Below are 20,933 nucleotides of genomic sequence, written 5' to 3' on the forward strand. Positions count from 1 at the left end.
AACTCCCAATCCAAACCTTTTCCATCGCTGCTCCCTTGGCAACCACCAGTCTATTCTAAAAGAGAGTAGTTTTAAATTATCAGGACTATTCAGTAAGGTGGAAACTACTACACGATGCCAGTGTGCATCCTCCTACACTCACCATACAGTTATCTGCTTTTAGAAAAGACTAAAACCCTCAAATAAGACAATATGGTACTGACGTTAATCAAAAATTCTTAATGGAGTATCTTTCATAATACCAAATTTCAACTTAAAGAATATAATTATCAAGCTACTCTATAATGGTGAGTTGATTAGATTTATATTTTAAAGCAGAAATATAAACATAGAAAAAATATGTTTTGGTATACAGACAACTTTTCATGCTAAAGTAAGTATACTAATATAGGATAAAGAGATAATGTCACTTGACAGTGAAATTGCTAACATAATGACCAAGTAGTTTGCAATGATTCCTGTCACAATGAAAAAAATGTGAAATCTAGTAAAAGATTATAGTAAAAAGAAATATGGTAGTTCATATGGTAAAGTTTTGAGGGGCTCTCATAGTCAAGTACTGACTGAACACTTATTATGTGCCAGTCATTATTCTAGGCACAAGGGATGTAGTTAGTGGTAAAAAAGGGAGAAAGAACCCATGACCATAAGTAGCTTCATTCTAATAATGGAGGCAACATACAATGGGGAAAAAGTCTCTTCAAAAAACGGTGTTGAGAAAACTGGAAGGTACACGCAGAAGAGTCAAACTGGACTGCGTGCTCACACAATACACAAAAATAAATTCAAAATGGATTAAAGGCTTAAGTGTAAGACCTGAAACCATAAAACTTCTAGAAGAAATCATAGGTAGTAAGCACTCTGACATCAGTCTTACCAATTTTTGGGGGGGTACATCTTCTCAGGCAAGGGAAACAAAAGCAAAAGTAAACAAATGGGACCCCATCAAACTAAAGAGCTTTTGCACACCAAGGAAAACTATCAAAAACCTGAAAAGGCCACCTACTGAATGGGAGAAGATACTTGCAAACAATATACCTGATAAGGGGTTAATATCCAAAATATATAAAGAACCCATACAACTCAACATCAATAAACAAAAAACCTGATTAAAAAATGCGCAGAAGATCCTGGGTATTTACCCAAAGAAAACAAAAACAGTAATTAGAAGAGATATATGCACTGCTATGCTCACTGCAGATTATTTACAATAGCCAATTAAATAATGACAGGCATTCGCAGTCCCCTCATCAAGATGAGAACTTTACAATACTTTCTTATACTACATTTTCCCAAATGTATATTTTTAAAGTAGGCTATTATATATGTTCAATATAAAGCAACCTGAACATAATAACATGAGCTTCCATTTTCCATCCAAAAAGGTTTCTTGCCAACTTGAATATGTCAAGTTTTAGGGATATATATGATAACATTTTGAGATTTATAATACTTAAATTATCTTTATGTTATGTTATACATACATATTTAAAATCTAAATTAAGTTTTCAAAAATTACTGCTCCACCTTGCAATTTATAAAATGTTACCCAAACTATTCACATGCATCTTAAAACATTTGCCTTCACCATCATCAAACCACTTTTTGAATCATTTGCCAGCTTTTCAGGGTAAAACATTCTCATTGTTTGAAAATCAGCACTTTTGAGTCTGGTATGATGTCACTAGAAATTTTATCCGAAGGTATCGGCAACCATCTGCAAAGCATTAAGACAGCTGGGCTTTCCCCATTCCACCTGAGACAAGCGGACATCCGCAGTCTCCACAATCTAACCGCTTACTCCATCACATTTCAAAGTAATGCTCAAGAAGCCAGATAATACAGGCATTTAACATAACTATAAGGTTATGACCTCCAGAATAATTCTAAATGTCTTAAATTCCACTACTTCCTTAAAAAGAAAATTCTGCCAAGTGACCTCTATGAGCTTCCTGATATTGGCACAAGCTGAGTTTTCAGGCTAACGTTTCTTCTCCAAACAGTACTTTGTTGTTCAAAACAATAGACTTGAAAGAATATCACATAATATGAGGGACTTTTTAAGGCAACTCTTTACTCTTTTCAATTTTCTGGTGAGATAAAAAAAACTTTTCTTACATTTTACAGCAGGTGGTGACTGAGAATTTCTCTTTTGTTATTTCTAAAATTTCCCACTTCCAGTTTGAAAAAAAAAACTTACATAAGACATATTACAAATTCACAACTTATTCTTCATTCTCTTTCTATCCATTACGCCTAACTATATATTACAATATTCACTGCTAACCACTGTTTCTACGCCATCTTCCCCTATCCTGAGATTTGTTGTTATTGAAGTTTTATTTGGTTAGAGAAATTCCTTGACTATTTTCCTCAGATAAAGTACGTGGAGGTACATTTGGTCTCTATATACTTGAAAAACTTGAATTTTATCCTAAAAGTCTGTGAAGTGTAGTATTTTCTCAGTAGTTGAAATATCACTATTGTCACCTAGCTTCTAATTTCTATTTATCTTTGGATTTCAAGAAATTCACCTGCTGAGGACTCAGGGTTCTTTTTTCAATCTAGATTCAAGGCTTTCCCCCCTCAGTTCAGGAAGTTCCATTTTTCATTTAAAATCCCCAAAATACACCAAAATAATAATTGTGGTTATTTCTGGGCAGCAGGGTTACAGATAATATTTATTTTCTTCTTCACAGTTTTCTGTACGTTTTCAACTTGTTTGGTAAAAGACACATGCATAAGCAGAACAAAGCTATTAAACAGAAAACAAGTAAAGTAAAAGAAACTAGGTAGAATCTTCAAGGAATAAAACAGAGAAATGGTACCAGGTTTAATAATAAGCTTCTCTGACATTTGCTCTCTACTACTTCCATGCCAGCCCCAGACTGAAACTGGTTTTGTGCTATTAAATTTAAAAGCACACTCTTAAATTAGGCTCAAAGCTCCTGGGATTGGCTAAAGGATTTCATTAGCATCTGTTCTCCAAAACAATCCTTTCCCAATCAATTAAAAGCTAAGTAAGAAAATTTAATCTTTTTTTTCAAATACTACTACTATGATACTAAAATTTATATTTATGCCTATAACCGACCAAGAATTTAGCAAGCATAGTTGTGTAGAAGCAAATTTTATTTTGAAATTTCAAATTCTTAAGAACAAGATGTCTAGGTATACAGGCAGTAAGCTGGTATTATAAATAGTTTTGTTTCTTGGCACAGGTATTTTTCTATTCATGTGTGCTTGTTCTGAAGACAGAACAGTCACTGTATTAACAGTTTACCTATCCAATATTCCCCTTTCCTCCCTCCTTAATGTAGACCCATGAGTGCATGTGGGGCAGCAAAATGCACAACTAAAGATGTTTTGCTCCCCAGACCACCTTATACTGGTTGGCAGATGTGCAGAATATTCCAGCTTCCCAGTTTCAAAGAGAGATAAGCAAGAAGATAGGGCTAGGCTTCTGGGAAAGCTATTTTTTCTGACTGAAAAAAAAAAAAAAAGGCAAAAAAAAGCAGACTCAGCTGGTATGAGCCCTTTGTCCTTCTCCTAGCCTGTAACATTTGCAAACATAATGACGTGAGCTACATGCTAAAGAAGACAAAATAGGAAAGAGAAGAGGAGCCCTGGTCTTGTGAGAAAACTAAATCTTTTGCTTATATTATTGCAAAATTTATATAAGAACCTTAAAATCAGACAGGAGACAGGAGAAATGTTAGTTACCTGGATGAAATAAATCTTCTGACTTTGTGAATAAAAAGCAAGCACATACAAGAAGAAAATGTTATACCTTCTGGTCAAAAGACTGCTTCCTATGAAAGAAGAATCTACAACGAAATCATACAAAATGGCTTTCTGTTCTAAATTAACTAGTTCATACACAAAGAAACATTTGGCTTGGCCCAAAATTCCATATGAGATAGTCTAGTCTCCTATTTCTAGGATAGGCAGAAGTGTGGAGGAAAGATGATACAGATTATTTTTATCAGGTACTACAAATTATAGGCCCAATACCAATCCCTTTATAGTTTCTGCACACAAATATCACTATAATTTATCATAAAATATCTGCAGGAAATTATCCTAAGCTTCTAAAATATTATTTATAATTAAGTTTGCACATTATAAAATTAACTTCAGGATCTGAATGTTTGTCTAACACAGGTAAGCCCTGTATAAAACAGGGTAATAACTTTAAAAGACTGAGCAGAGAGAGCTTTAGTCAATGTTAGCATATATCAACAATGGTTTAATATAGAAAAATCTATATTCTAGCTCTGAAGAGGCTCAGATTTAATTAACTCATCTCTAAGAGACAGAAGAAATATGACTCCTTATTCAATAAAAATAGAAGACTATGAATTCACTAAATGACCAGACTCTAGTTAACTTAAGACAAAGAATTATTTAGTTATTTTAAACTTTATTTTGATGTCCCTTTAGTTTTATAAAAAAAATTCTCTTTAAGAAATGTCAAATCAAATGGGGAGAGACAGAAAACCTATATGAAAAAAGCTAAAACTAAACGTTACATGTACAAAAAAATAAAGAAGGTAAAAGCAAAGAGTTACTTCTGGATCTGCTTGCTTTTCCTTTAAGTACATATGTTCAAAAAGTATTTTAAAGAAAAGTTATTTATAAGTAAATACTAATCGGGTTATACACAATTCCAGAAATGTAAACAGAGCACGGTAAAAGCAAAACAAAAAACACAACCCCCCCCAACACACAAAACACCCAAGAAAAAAGAAGTATATTTCTTTTCCAAGCATCCAGTGCCTATTACAGCATTCAATAAATATTTGTTGAATGAATGAACAAATTGAGCTCTATGACAGAAAAAAAAAATATATATATAAAATACAGTCTGGTTCTTAATACTCAAATCTAAGCTGTCAATAGCAAGATAACTCTGTTTTGGTGATGAGAGACAGGAGGCCAGACTAGTGAAACTGACATATGAATGTCACAGCAGAAGTTTATTCAAATGTTGGGAGTACACTTAGAAGAGATAAAACTATAAAAGCCACTATTACCATTACAGCAGGTAATTACAGGACTGTCGCAACTTACCTCACACAACATTCTACTGCACGAAACCAATGAAGCATCTCATCATGTAGAGTACACAACTGAAGGCAAGACAGAAAAACTTTCTCGGCATCACTGTACCATCCTGCATCTGAAAGAAAGCCACCTAAAGGACAAGAAAAACCAAAAACTTTAGATAATTTAATAAATCACTTGAAAGCTAAAATGACATGCTTACAACGAATATTATCTAAAATGAAAAAACCTCTGTGTTTAGTGCAAAATAAAGATAATAATTGGGATTTTTTTTTTTGGCTGCCTCGGGTCTTAGTTGCAACACAGGATCTTCACTGCGGCACAAGGGATCTTTCATTGTGGCGCGCAGGCTCTAGAGCACGCGGACTTATTTTCCCTGTGGCATATGGGATCTTAGTTCCCTGACCATGGGTGGAACGGGTGTCCCCTGCATTGGAAGGCAGATTCTTAACCACTGGACCACCAGGGAAATCCCCTAATCGTGAAATTTAAAAAAAACCCCAAACTTTGAAACTAGGGGAATTAGATCAAAGTTGAGACTCTGAATAAGGAGTCAAGAGCTTTAACCCTCTAAAAATACTCCATTGCCTAAGAGTTGATATTTTCCAGTTAATTAGCCACTATACTCAGTGATTTTTCTAACATTTTCATCATGCAGGGTAAACACAACTTTTCAATCTCTCCATACCCAATTCCAAAGAGGATAAAGACAACTGAATAAACTTAATCTTCTTAGCATAACAGCACATCACACATAACAAAGACAGTAGTGCTTGCTCATCTCAATTTTCTTCTTTTAAGCAAAAAATTAAGTTGCTGTCCTCCAACAGTCCTAATGTACTGTACATCTGGGCATCATTCACATAGAATACTGTCCATCTTTTTTGAGGCTCTTGACCCCTTCCTAATAGTTTAATACACTTTTTAAAGTGTCAACTAGTCTTAATAGTGTCAACAGTATCTGGGTCAAGAAAGCATATTTTGCTCAGACTAGTGTTTTACATTTAAAGCTATATGTAATGAAACAAATATTTTAACTGCAGAGAAGTGTGCTTTAGAACAATGCCCCCCCCATATGACTATTATTTTAGGGTTCTCGCTAAATGACTGGAATAATGAGATTATAACATGAGGGTGAATCAAAAATCACCTGCACTCTGATTATATTAAAACTTCTGTAACTTCTACAGCCAGAGTGCGGATAATTTTTGACTCAGCCTCGTATTCATATCAAGCAACCGCCTCCCCATCATCTGAACATATTGTGCACTGTGCTGAAGATTAGGCTACTGCCTCTCAACTTCAGACCAACCCTTCTAGACTGATGCTGGGCTAGGACGCTATAACCACATTTCTCCTTTGCCAGCTGGCTCCCTGGTAGTCTCTACCAAAGAAGGCACTGCAGAGAGGCTGCAAGACCGGAGGAGGAAGAGACACTGCCTGATAGCTTACGGTTTCTGCCAGCAAGGGCCCTGCTGACAGCAGAGCCCCAGAGTAACACTTCTTTTCTCTGGCAGTGGCAATTCATCTCAGTAAGCCAATTCCAGTTGCAGTTTTCCAACACTTACAGAACCAGATTCACAGCACCCCATCAGAGACACTAGTACCAGTCAGTCAGGCGCCCCTCCTAGAGGTCAAGATTCTAGACCCACAGGCCCCCTTCTCAGAACTCAGAGGCACCTGTACCAGCCAAGCAGCATCTATGAAGCACCCCCTCAAGCTTTTTTTTTTTTTGGCCGCACCATGCGGCTTGTGGCATTTTAGTTCCCTGACCAGGGACTGAACCCAAACCCGGGCCCTCAGCAGTGAAACTGCTAATCACTGAACAACCAGGGAATTCCCAAGTTTCTAAATTTAAATAATTCCAACCCCATTCCCCTGGTATCCCAAGCCCTAGATGTGGCAGTTGATTCTGGCAGGTGCTATGTATAATATCCTTGTGCTGCATTTTTGTCTTTTCAGTTCTCTAATACCTGGTTAAAAATTCTTTATAATTAAATTCTCTCTCTACAACATGGATGGAACTTGAAAACATTATGCTAAATGAAACAAGCCAGTTACAAAGATGACACATTTTATGAGTTCATTTATATAAAATATCCAGGAGAGGTAAATCTATAGAAACAGGAGGTAGACTGACGGCTGCCAAGGGCTGGAGGGGTTAGAAGGAAATGAAGAGTGACTCCTAATGTGTATGGGTTCTTCTTGGGGTGGTGACAATGCTCTAAAGCTTGTTGTGGTGATGTTTTCACAACTCTGTGAATGCACTAAAAACCTGCGAATGCTATACTTTAGGAGAACTGTATGGTATGTGAATTATATCTCAATAAAGCTGTGTTTTTAAAAAGTCTCCATTGTGTATACTCCTGGTATGAAGTTTTTCCCCTGTTTTGGTAATTTCAGGATGAAGACTGATAATATAACTAAATCTGTTAGCACCTGGTTCTAACTCCAAGATATTTGTTCAGTCTGGCTCCTTACAGTGGCCAGATTGGTACGCGTGTAGAGACAAGAGAGGACCTCAATCAACATTAGCCTTCCTGCCTTTCTTCCTTGATACTAAATATCTCCCGTATAGATTTTTACATAACCATCTAAGGCTAAATGGATGTCAATATTAACATTCATGTAGATCACAAACACTCTATTGTTAAGACACATTCTTTAGTCACAATTCTTTGTTGCAATTTATATTTCATGGATATCAAAGGATAAATGAGGGTTCTTTTCAGAAAAGAATGTTCTTAAGTCCCTCCAGCAAACTCACTATGACCACTACAAAAAATTTTTCTAATACTGAAGGAAATGATCATGAAAACTTGCTGGCAAAGAAAGTATATGTGGGGACTTCCCTGGTGGTCCAGTGGGTAAGACTCCAAGCTCCCAATGCAGGGGTCCAGATTCGATCCCTGGTCGGGGAACTAGATCCCGCATACATGCCGCAACTAAGAAGTCCACACTCTGTAACTAAAAGATCCCACATCCCACAATGAAGATCCCGCATGCTGCAACCAAGACCTGGTGCAACCAAAATAAATAAATATTTTTTAAAAATGTTTATGTGCATGTGTCAAGGAGAGAGAAAACATGCACATGCACCCATTAATGTGAGACGTTAAAAATGAAAGATAGTCTGTGATGATGGAATAGTCCTGTATCCTGATGGTAACAGTGGTTATATGAATCCTTACATGGAATTAATTCCATAGAAAAGCACACACAACTCAAAATACAAAAACCCAATTAAAAAATGGGCAGAGGAACTGAATAGACATTTTTCCAAAAAAGACATACGGATGGCCAACAGATACATGAAAAGATGCTCAACATCACTAATTATCAGGGAAATGCAAATCAAAACCACAATGAGATACCATACCAGGACGGCTATCACCAAAAAACAATAATTAACAAGTGTTCATGAGGATGTGGAGAAAAAGGAACCCTCATTCACTGCTGGTGGGGTTGTAAATTGGCACAGCCACTATGGAAAACAGCATGGAGGTTGCTCAAAAAATTAAAAATAGATTTGCCACACAATCCAGCAATTTCACTTCTGGGTACTTATAGGAAAAAGGCAAAAACACTAATTCAAAAAGATATATACACCTCAATGTTCACTGTAGTATTATTTATAATAGCCAAGATACAGAAGCAATCTAAATGTCCATCAGTAGATGAATGAATGGATAAAGAAGGTGTAAGATATATTTATACACACACAGTGGAATATTACCCCACCATAAAAAGAAAAAAAAAAAAAACAAAAAGAAAAAAGAAATCTTGCAATAACACAGATACATCTAGAGAATATCATGCTAAGTGAAACGTCAGACAGGAAAAGATAAATACCATATTTTCTCACTTATACGTAGAATCTAAAGATCAAAGCAAATGAAATGAAAATAGACTCACAGATACAGAGACCAAAGAGGAGGTGGGGTGTGGGGTGAAACAGGTGAAGGGGATTAAGAGGTATGAACCTCCAGTTAGAAAATAAATAAGCCACGGAAACGTAATATACAACCTAAGAAACATAGTCAATAATATCGTAATAATTTTGTATGGGGACTATACTTGTCATGGCAATCATTTCATAATGTGTGCAAATTTCAAATCACTATGCAGTGCAACTGAAACCAACATTTCAACTACATTTAAACACACACACACACACACACACACACACACACACAAATGGGTATATGTAAAAACTAATGAAAGTTAAATAAGATCTGTAGACTAGGTCAGCAGTCCCAATCTTTTTGGCACCAGGGACCGGTTTCATGGAAGGGGGGTGGTTTCAGGTGGTAATGTGAGCGATGGGGAGAAGATGCAGCTTCACTTGCTTGCCTGCCTCTCACCTCCTGCTGTGCAGCTTGGTTCCTTACAGGTTGGGACCCCTGGTCTAAGCAACAGTATTAAACCAGTATCAATTTCCTGGTTTGATAATATCTGTAAATCTACAATCATTTCAAAATAAAAAGTTTTCTAAAAACATAGGAATAACTTTAATAAGTAATTGCCTGAAACATGCTCATCTATGTAGATTCGTAAAAGCCACACTAAAAAATTATGCAAACATTAAACAATATTTTTCTATGTGTGCACCATACAAAACCTTTTCAGAATTCTTTCCATTATGTTTTTAGTATTCTCATGCCCATGAGGAAATGCAGATTTACCCTCATTTTAGAGATGGGAAAACTGAGGTCCTAAAAGGATTAAGTTCCATGTCACAGCACACATTAAACTGGTGAAAGAGGTTGGTAAGCAGCTTGACACAGTAAAAGGTAAGTGCTTTGGAATCAGAGAGCCACAGGATTCTAAACTTAGCTCCATTACTACGTGACTTGAGCAAGTTGCTCAACTTTTCTGAGTGTTTCCTCATTTATAAAACTATTAATATCATCACATCATTAGAATGTCACGAGGATCTTTTTAGAAAGACAGCATATAACTGCACAGTATAGTGCTTGGCACAAAGTTAATGTTCAATATATTACACCTAGGTCTTCTGATGTTTTTCTCATAACTTCCTTATGCTGACTTTGGAGATGCCCTATGAGAATCCTTTAATGCCAGCAAGTTTAATTCTGAGTCATGTCACAGGACAAAACACTCCTCCCTCCATTTTACCATTACTTACCTAAAACAAAGCCAACCTGAATGGCTTTTTCCTTTACGGCAGCATCTGATTCTGCTATGTAAGAGCACCGCCTACTGAATGAGTAGGCTAAGACTGAAGCAACTTTCACACCATGATCCATCAAAGCCTGGAAACAATGATGGAGCAAATGTCTGAAAGACACGGAAAAGGTCATTTTCGTTTTTATAAAGGTAACATATTTTGTCCTTTTAGAAAGTGCTAACTTGCTTTTTAGAAATAATAGTACCGTTATTTTCAAAGATGGAACAAGATAAAAAGCAGCTTTTTGCCTTATGAATTATGAGGCCAGAATAATTCACAATTTAGCCTAATATCTTTTACTCAGTGAATCATTGAGTGATTCTGTATGTGTAAACTGATGACAATGAAGGATGAAACGAACTTTTAACATCCATCTTAAGAACCAAATTGTCTTATAATTCAACAATGACCCAATTAAAAAATGGGCAATAGATTTGAATAGAGATTTCTCCAAAGAAAATATACAAATGGCCAATAAGCACAAGAGAAGATGCCCAATATCATTAGTCATTAGGGAAATGCAAATCAAACTCACAATGAGATACCACTCACACCATCTAGGATGGCTATACTAATACTTTTTTTTGAAAAGTGATGGCATGGAAATGGAAAAACTGGAACCCTCATACATTGGTAACAAAGATGTAAAATGGTGCAGCTGCTGTGGAAAACAATTTAGAGGTTACTCAAAAACTTAAACCTAGGGTTACCCCAGTTATATATATTACACACAAGAGAACTGAAAACATTAAGTCCACCAAAATCTTGTCTATGAGCATTTATAGCAGCATTATTCATAGTAGCCAAAAGGTAGAAAGAATCCAAATGTTCATCAACAGATGACTAGATAACCAAAACATAGTATATCCATACAATGGAAAATTATTTAGCCATAAAAAGGAATGAAGTACTGATACAAACAACCATGAACGAACCTTGAAAACATTATTAGTAAAATCCAGTCACGAAAGACCATATATTGTATGGTTCCATTTTTATGAAATGTCTAGAATAGATAAATCCAGAGACAGAAAGTAGGTTACTGGTAGGCCAGGGACTAGGGGCAAGGGGGAATAGGGAGTGACTGTTAATGGGTAGAGGGTTTCTTTTTGGGATGATGAAAATGTTCTACAATTAGATAATGGTGATAATTGCAAAAACTTGTGAATATACTAAAAACCACTGAATTGTACAATTTAAAATGGTGAATTTATGGTATGTGAATTATCTCAATAAAAAAATTGTTTTAAACAAAATTGTAAATAACCAAGTCACTGCTTTGGATAAAGGGGGAAAAAGTCAAACTACATGCTTTTAGTTTCACAAATACATTAAACACTTACCAAAGGATTTGGACTTGGTGAAAGATAACCTGAGAGATGAAAGAGAGGTAGTCCACTAAATCTTTACAATGGCCATCTTTAAAACTGCACAGAGAAATTCAAATCCCAGAAAGCTAATTTTTTCCTAGAGTAAAAAAATTTTTATGTTTTTCGATAGCCTTCTTGTCCCAAAATGAAGTTCTCATCTATTATTTTTTACAGATTAATTTTAATTAATCAACTAACCAAGAAATTTCTCTTAGGTTCAGTACACAGGCCACATTCCAAGGGTATCCCTGAAGAGTGAAATCATGTTAATTACTTACTTGATTATTCTACCATCCCTTTCTAAAATACAAACTCCATGAGGAAGAGACCTTGCAGAACTTCTTCACTACTGTAGCCCCAGCATCTAGAACAGTACTTGACATATACTAGGCATTCTAACAAGTATCTACTTAATTTGTTGAACAAATGAAACAACGTGGCAACATTCATACTAGAAATCAGCAATATTTTGTAAAACTATTATTATTTTCCTAGAAATATAGGTTAGGAAAAAGAAATGGCACTTAAAGCAAATTTAGGGAAGAATGCTAAAGAGAACAGCAAGTACAATCAAAGGCCATGACACCTACACCCACATGTAACTCCTACCACAGAAGAGCCAGAGCGGGGAGGATGAATTCAGTCTGTTTTTCTTGAACACAAAAAGCAAGGGTGGTATTGATGGTTTCAAAACAATATGAAGGTACTTAATGCTACTGAATTGTACACTTAAAAAATGGTCACAATGGTAAAATTTAGATTATGCATAGTTTACTACAATTGTTACAAAATGAATTTACCTTTTATCCAAAGCTCTCAATACTTTAGCAAAAACTTCCAATTCACAAAATTCACTGCCCAGTTGACATAAGCGTCCCTGTTGGTACAGCTGAAATAGAAAACAAACAAACAAAGATAATGTTTAAAACATTTAATTTCAATTTCTACTTTAATTATACTTATGAATATCATTTGATGGACTTAATATTTGATGAATTTAATGACTATTACTCAAAGTTATGATTACACAATGTTATCAGGAAAGATGCTTAATGCTAAGAGAAGTGTAATGCTAAATTAACAAATCTCTATAATTCACATAAAATATTTTAATAGTTGTATATAACATTTAGAAATTAATATTTAACAGTATATGGTACATGCTAAGTACTAAAAAGTGCATTATAATTATTTTATTTCTTAAACATTAAAAACAGTTAAATTCAAGAAACTTAACTTCTTTTTTCCCTAAACAAAACTGGGTAAAGTAAAATTAAGAAAATGAGAGCAAAGGCAATGTCCAGAAGCCAGAACTGGTCACTATACCCCACTAAGGGCTCTTCAGACAAGAATCTCGGTTCAGGTCTGGGCATGAAACTTCACAAGCAGACTAACACAGTAGATCATGTCTAAAGTAATGGAACATGGCAGGATGTCTAATCATGTCACAATCATTTATTCCTTTTGCCTGACTTTTTAAAACTTTCATTTAAAATAATATTCTATAAAGATGCAGATGTAGAGAACGGACTTGCGGACATGGCGGGGGGTGGGGGGGAGCAATGGGGAAGCTGGGACAAAGTGAGAGAGTAGCTATGACATATATACACCATCAAATGTAAAATAGCTTGTAGGAAGTTCCTGCATAACATAAGAAGACAAACTCAATGATGGGTGATGACTTAGAGGGCCAGGATAGGGAGGGTGGAAGGGAGTCTCGGGAGGGTGGGGATATGTGTATAAATACAGCTGATTCATTCTGGTGTACCTCAAAAATTGGCACAGCAGTGTAAAGCAATTATATTCCAAAAAAGAGCTTAAATAGAAAAAATAAAATAAAATAAAATAATATTCTAGTAAATGTGTTAAATGTTTATCCCAAATAATATATGCACACAGTTAAAAAAAAAATACTACTGCCCCTCTCTGCCCTGCCTCAACTTCACCAAATGTTATTGAATTTGTTATATATGCTATATAAATACAGTGCCTCAGAAGGCAGGAATTTTGCTGTATCAGCTCACTTTGCATTATAAGCACTTAACACTTAGTTCATTTGACAAGACATGCATTTCAGAAAGAGGACACGATCCTGAATTCATTTGCCAAATGAGCCAGTTAAGTTTGCAGAGGGGAAACATACTACAAACTCAATCAGCAAATTCTTCAGCATAAACCACTAGTCATGATGGAGGCCAGGTCAAATTAGGTAGATACAGGAATACCAATCAATAATCACTGTTGTGAAAAACCCATAATGACTGCTGGAGGGGTGAGGGGACAGGGACTACCACATGCTCAGAAATGTTATCTTCACACAGTGGTTGGATATTCATATTAATGATAAACCTTCACAATGCAAGCTTTGCTATTTTTGGAGATGATTATTTTCTGCGGTAAAAAAAAAAAAAAAGCGCGGGGGGAGGGACTTCCCTGGAGGTCCAGTAGTTGGAACTTCATGCTCTTACTGCAGGGAGTGCAGGTTTGATCCCTGGTTGGAGAACTAGGATCCGACAAGCTGCACAGCACAGCCAAAAAAAAAAAAAAAAAGAAAAGCTTCTTGGAACGTATATGACAAAATTCACTACCATCACATATACCCTCACTGTTAACCAATAAAGAATAACTCAGGGGGGCTTCCTAGGTGGCACAGTGGTTAAAAATCTGCCTGCCAATGCAGGGGACACGGGTTCGATCCCTGCTCCAGAAAGATCCCACATGCCGCGGAGCAACTAGGCCCATGTGCCACAACTATTGAGCCTGCACTTTAGAGCCCGTGAGCCACAACTATTGAGCCTGTGTGTGGCAACTACTGAAGCCCACGTGCCTAGAGCCCATGTTCTGCAACAAGAGAAGCCACCACAATGAGTAGCCCCCACTCACCGCAACTAAAAGAAAGCCCATGCACAGCAAAAAAGACCCAACACAGCCAATAAAATAAATAAATAAATAATTTATATATAAAAAAAGAATAACTCTGTAAAAATAAAGCTGAGAATTTGTAATCAAATCCCTACTTAGGGGCTTAACAATGTGATACATTTCCTTTTTTTAAAAAAAATATTTATTTATTTATTTGGTTGTGCCAGGTCTTAGTTGCGGCATGTGGGATTTAGTTTCCCAACCAGGGATCAAACCCAGGCTCCCCTCACAGTGGAAGCTCAGAGTCCCAAATGCTGGTCCACCAGGGAACTCCCCACAACGTGATATGAGGGTGAGTCAAAAATTATCCACACTCCAGTCATATACAGTTGAGTCAAAAATTACTGCACTCCAGCTGTAGAATTTACAGAAGTTTTTAATATAACCAGTGTGGATAATTTTTGACTGACCCTCATAATTCCATTTTTGTTCTTAAACTGTACATCTGCCATTATATATGCACATTTTAAAAAATCTGAAATGATATTCAATAAATAGGATTTATATCTCACATCTTTCACCTGGATTACTGCAAATGTTTGGTAGAACTGGTCTTTCCATTACTACTCTTGTTCCCCTCTAATCAACTGTCCAATACCAACCAGAATGAACTTTTGAAAAAGTAAATCATTTCATGCCATTCCTTTTTTAAAACCTTGCACCCCTAATGTGTACATAATCCAAAATTTTTAATGTGGTCTATACATCTCTAAAAGTCATCTGACTCCTGACTAGCTTTCAAACCTCATCTTTCACCATTCTTTCTCCCTGTTCCGTACACTCCTGCCACATTAGCTTTCCTTTAGCTCTATTCCACCTCATGGCTTTTTGTACACATATGCTGCTGCCCCCACATAAAGCACTGGTACCATGATTCTTTACCTCGTTAATTTGTAACAATCCTACTGGTCTCAGTTAATATGTCACTTCCTCACAGAGACCTTCCCTTGACTATCCAATCTAAATTGTGTTCCCTGCTATACTGTCTCACGACATACAATATTTTTTTCCCCACAGGTGCATTAAGACATGCATGCACACATTCATTTGAGCGATAATTTTTTAAACATGTCATTCCATTACACTCTACACTCTATGAGGTAACTACCATCACCACTATACCCCCAATGCCCAGCACAGTGCCTAGGATTAGACATACGTTCAATATTATCTGAATGCAAAATCCAAACTGACAGCAATCTACTCTGGATAGAACTCAGAATCTTAGAAGAAGAAAAAAATTAAAGACATACTCTCTACTTCTGGAGTTTACCATCAGAGGATCAAGTATTTAATATTGTTATTCTACAATTATTTATTGAAACTGCCTGAATTCATCTGATGAATCGGACACTAAGGGAAAAACCCCTATTTGTTACAGTTATTTATTTGTCTCCCCAACTGGACTATAAGCACATTAAAGAGACACATCTACTAGGCCCTCATGTCCTATCCTCTACCGTACTGATACAGCTCACACAATAAACTCTGAGAACAAATTTGAATGCAAACTTAACAAATTAGAGTCATGAAGAACATAAGTGGCACTATCTAATGCAAAAATCAAGAAGAAATTCTAAATAATAGCTGCTTAAATTTACAGACAAAAATAGAAGTTCTCTATTTTAACATCTGATCTTTTACCAGTACCCTGGCATAATCATTACACAGAACTCCCAGCTTCCTGAACCTGTTTAATCTTTGTGGTTTTCATATCAAAGCCAAGAGTATTACAGCTAGGAGCATTCTACTTAGTTTTTATTAACTTAACAAACATCAGGAACATTTGTGTAAGGCAAACTGTCCTAGGTTTTGGGGATATAATGGTGACTATGGTTGCCACAGGAATACAAAGATGGTAATAACTGTTCTGTGATTTCAAAAAATTTAGACACTGTCAAAGCAGAAAAATAATTTTCAGACTACACAACAGAGACAGGCGGAGTGTTTTAGGAACACAGAGTACCCAATCCAATGAAGGAAGAACTTCAGTGGAGTTCTTAAGAGAAATGGCAGTAAAGCTTCTGGTAATATGGCAAATAGCACTGACAAACAGATAAAAACCTTCCAGCCCCTTTCCAAACAGAGTAATGCTGGGTAAAATATCACAAAATAATTTTTGGATAAATAGCCGAGTTTGTAATCAAGAGCAGAAACTCCACAGCTGACAAAAATTAAGAAGACACAAACTCAAAACAGCTGAAAAGAAAAACCAGCGTAGTTTTATAATTCCAAGTGGTTGTGGACCAGAGTGCAATGACCAGATCGAAAGGATTCCAGGCAGCAGATCCTTTTAAGCAACGTGATCTGGAGCTGAACTGCCTAGAGACAGGAATAAAAACTAGAACATCTCCCACAGCTTTAGCAAAAAGTCTGCTGTGAAAAACCAAAAACCTCCAGCCTAAAACACATGCAAGTATGCAGTCCAAATTCATACTACCCTACACAATTAACAGACCTCAAACCCTGAATCTGGCTTTAAAAACTGGCCTGAAACCAGTGAAATCCATGAAGTGACCATAAGCACAAAGGCTAAAACACCCACAAGGGATGATGAAAATGTTTTATCTGTCGATCACTGGAATCTCAGCCACAGGAAACTCTGTAGAGTGTACAGAAAAAAGAATCTTGTTTCTTCAACAAATAAGTTGCAAAGATAAGGAAACAGGGAACCTACAGATCAACAGAGACTTGAAGATGTATCAACCAACAGCCAAGCTATAGCTCTTATCTGGATCCTGATCCAAACAAGCAAACTGTAAAAATACATACATATTTGACATTTAAAACAACTGAAGGGTCCAGTGGATAGGGCTCTGCACTTCCACCACAGGGGGCATGAGTTCCATACCTGAGCCAGGGAACTAAGATCCCACGTACCACGTGGTGTGGCCAAAACCAACAACTGAAAACTGAATGACTAAATATTTAATAAAAATAAGAAATTACTGTAAATTTTCTTAGGGGTTATAATAGTTTGACTATAAAATCGTAACAGATGAAATTAAATGATGTCTAGATTTGCTTCTAAATACTATATGAAAGAGGACTGTGGAGAACAGATTCAGCAGTAAGACTGGCCAAGAATTGGTAACGATTAAAGCTCGGCAATGGATATGGAGATCCATTATTCCATTCCATCTATTTTTGTTGAATTTTTTCCATAATAAAATGTTTTTTGAAAATAATGCATCCATTATCTCTAAACAAATGTATCCTTTACCTCTAAAATAAATAAAAGTAGTAATTTTTTTTGTTCAACACACATAAGACACATTTGTTCTTTTTTTTTTAATCTTTTTTAAAATTTTATTTATTTATTTATTTTTGGCTAACTTGGGTCTTTGTTGCTGCACACGGGCTTTCTCTAGTTGCGGTGAACAGGGGCTACTTTTTTGTTGTGGTGTGTGGGCTTCTCACTGCAGTGGCTTCTCTTGTAGTGGGGCACGGGATCTAGGTACACAGGTTTCAGGAGTTGTGGCTCTTGGGCTCTAGAGCTCAGGCTCAGTAGTTGTGGCACATGGGTTTAGTTGCTCCACGGCATGAGGGATCTTCCCAGGCCAGGGCTCGAACCCGTGTCCCCGCATTGGCAAGCAGATTCTTAACCACTGTGCCACCAGGGAAGTCCAATACATTTATTCTTGTTCTCTAATCTCAGAATTCATTTGAAATGTAACTCTGAAAAAATTTACTTTGAAATACGACTTGATATTCTTTTACTTTATTCTCATATTACATTGTATATTACATGTGATGTCCTTTATATGTTGTTTGATTACATTGTGATCTCAAATTATATATTCTTGGATTAAAGCAAGTACCACAAAAGTATTTTAATATAATGCACACTTATGCTTTCTTCTGGGGGTAAACCAACATTTAAATTTCTTTTTTCTTATAACATTTTAATTTCTCAGATGTTCCACACTCATTGGTTCTATGCCACACTTAAAAAAAAATACAACTGACCAAAATACGATTTTTGTATCCTGCAGGGGAAAATGCTTTGCTTATTGGTTAAAGTAAGCCAAAAGGTTAAGTGGACATATTCACATTACTTAAAGCACAAGAGTTAACTCTCAAATGGGAAGGCAACTCTTTCTTAATGTTTAAATACACTCTCCACATATAAAGATACTAAATTTGCCATCCATTAAATGAGAAATTGAGCTTTTCCCCCGAGTCATTACAAGAATCAACTTATGTCTAATACCCAGATTCGCTGATTTGATGGGTCAATGGCATAATTTTCAAGATAGCATAATTGTGTTAATGGTGGAAAATGTTACCATGATACAAATGGACGGTCAAAACAAAAATCTAGTTATATATAAAATCTAACCAACAATGATAATCAGCCATGTGTAACTCAATATGCATCAGTGATCTCTACATTTGGGTAAGAAGTTTCTCAACTTACCCCCTTAAGGCTTCACTATCAATCTTGGTGAAAATTAGGAGTGTACACCTGAGGCAGTAGAAAACATTCTGTCTCTAAGAAAACTTACTCTCTACAACTGAAACATTGCAAATCAACTATACTGCAATTTTTTTAAAACTGTAAAACGAACCAAAAAACCCACCAAAAACTCATTCTATATGCTAGGTAGCCAACTTTAAAATGTTTTTTTCCTTTGATTTTCGAAGAATTGCATATACATTTTTTAAATTAGAAAATATAGAAAAGAATTTATAAAAAAGAAAAACATTCACTCAGTTTTACCATCTAGAGAAAATTCACTGCCGACATGATGGCACATTTCTTTCCGGTCCTCTTTTTCTTACTGATTTGCAGGAGTTCTGAGTATGTTTCATAAATTTTCATTCTCCATTATGGATGCTACAATTTCTTTTTTCATTACACATTTTTAAGTTATTAAACTTGGCTCTAAGATACAGGATTTAGAGAGAAATCATCTTTGAAACTCTGAACCTTTCAATCTAAGAAGAAAATATGTTTCTTCTACATTTATTGAAAGCTTTCAGATTTCTATACACTTCTTTTTGGATTTACTCCACAGCATGTTTTCTTTTCACAAGTAAAATCTTTCCTATGTTGCACATAAAAAATCATCAAATATTTAATTATAAATGTGTAATCATCCTCTCACTGAATTATTGCTGTAGCTTTTCAGTTGATTTTGCTGGACTTTTCTTTATTCTAACTGCATTGGTTAGCACTTCAAGAATGTTGAATATGTAGTATACAGCTCCAGAAATAAGTCGGAAAGTCACTTAAGTATCAATAGTATCAACTGTTATTTGAATATACCCAAGAAGGGATCTAAAATTGGTCTGCTGAGGGAGGAAGCACATCGACAAACAGAAAAGTATAATTTCCCAATTCTTTTATGGTTTTTAGTCTATCAACTTCTCTCTTTGGTCATCTGTATTTTCCTAGAAACATAACTTCAGTAAGGTTTTCAGACTGATTAGCCCAGAATTATACAAGTTACTGAACATCTAAAGAACCTATTCTACAACTTTAAAAGCTATTTTCCCCCTTTCCATTGTACCTACGGTTGTTTTTACTTTCTGATTCCTAAGTTTGAGAATGTGAGCTTTCTCTCACACTTGTTGATTTGGCTAGCTAGTAAATCAACTAAATTAGTTGAATTATTTATTTTTCTTTTAAACCAATCAACTTGACTTATTTCTTAGTCACACTAATATTTTTTTAAGATTTATTTTTTTAAATTATTATTTATTATTTTTTGGCTGCACTGGGTCTTCGTTGCTGCACACGGGCTTTCTCTAGTTGTGGCGAGCAGGCGCTACTCTTCGTTGTGGTGCTCGGGCTTCTCACTGTAGTGTTGTGGAGCACGGGCTTTAGGCACTCAGGCTTCAGTTGTTGCAGCTCGTGGGCTCAGTAGTTGTGGCTCTCGGGCTCTAGAGTTCAGGCTCAGCAGTTGTGGTGCACGCGCTTAGTTGCTCTTCTGCATGTGGAATCTTCACGGCTCAGGGATTGCACAGGGATTGCGCAGGGATTCTTAACCACTGCGCCACCAAGGAAGCCCAGTCACACTAATATTTGAGATATCAATTTTCAGGCTATTCCCCTCTTAGTACAACTTAATGAACCAGATACCTTATTCTTAAAAATTCAATTTTACTTCTTTTATATATCAAATTAAGTCATAAAAATCCAAGCAGTAATAAAAAATAAACAAAAACAACATAATATAATAAGCATTTTGTTTATCTTTTAAAAAACAGAGATCTTTATTAATGTTAAGTGTAAAACACAACCTACTAAATTAAAATATTAATACTGTTTCTAGATTTTAGGACATTTGGAAGATGCTTTAGGAAATAATTCTGTTGATCCAAGTTTCTTTAAAAAATCTGTCAAAGGAAGTCTGAGTGGATTCTTTTTTCTACTC

General features: G+C 35.8%; 1 protein-coding gene across 1 annotated transcript in view; it reads right to left on the reverse strand.

The window, feature by feature from the left end:
- APPBP2 (amyloid beta precursor protein binding protein 2) overlaps positions 1 to 20,933 on the reverse strand; it is a 50,410-nt gene that overhangs the window by 21,051 nt on the left and 8,426 nt on the right. Inside the window, exons 2-4 of the mRNA XM_057715169.1 lie at positions 12,429 to 12,517; positions 10,217 to 10,368; positions 5,074 to 5,197 (exon numbers count right to left, since the gene is read on the reverse strand). Coding sequence (XP_057571152.1) covers positions 5,074 to 5,197; positions 10,217 to 10,368; positions 12,429 to 12,517 — 365 coding nt within the window. The remainder of the gene's footprint in view (positions 1 to 5,073; positions 5,198 to 10,216; positions 10,369 to 12,428; positions 12,518 to 20,933) is intronic.

Source organism: Hippopotamus amphibius, chromosome 17 (genome assembly GCF_030028045.1).
Source record: "Hippopotamus amphibius kiboko isolate mHipAmp2 chromosome 17, mHipAmp2.hap2, whole genome shotgun sequence".
NCBI lineage: Eukaryota > Metazoa > Chordata > Mammalia > Artiodactyla > Hippopotamidae > Hippopotamus > Hippopotamus amphibius.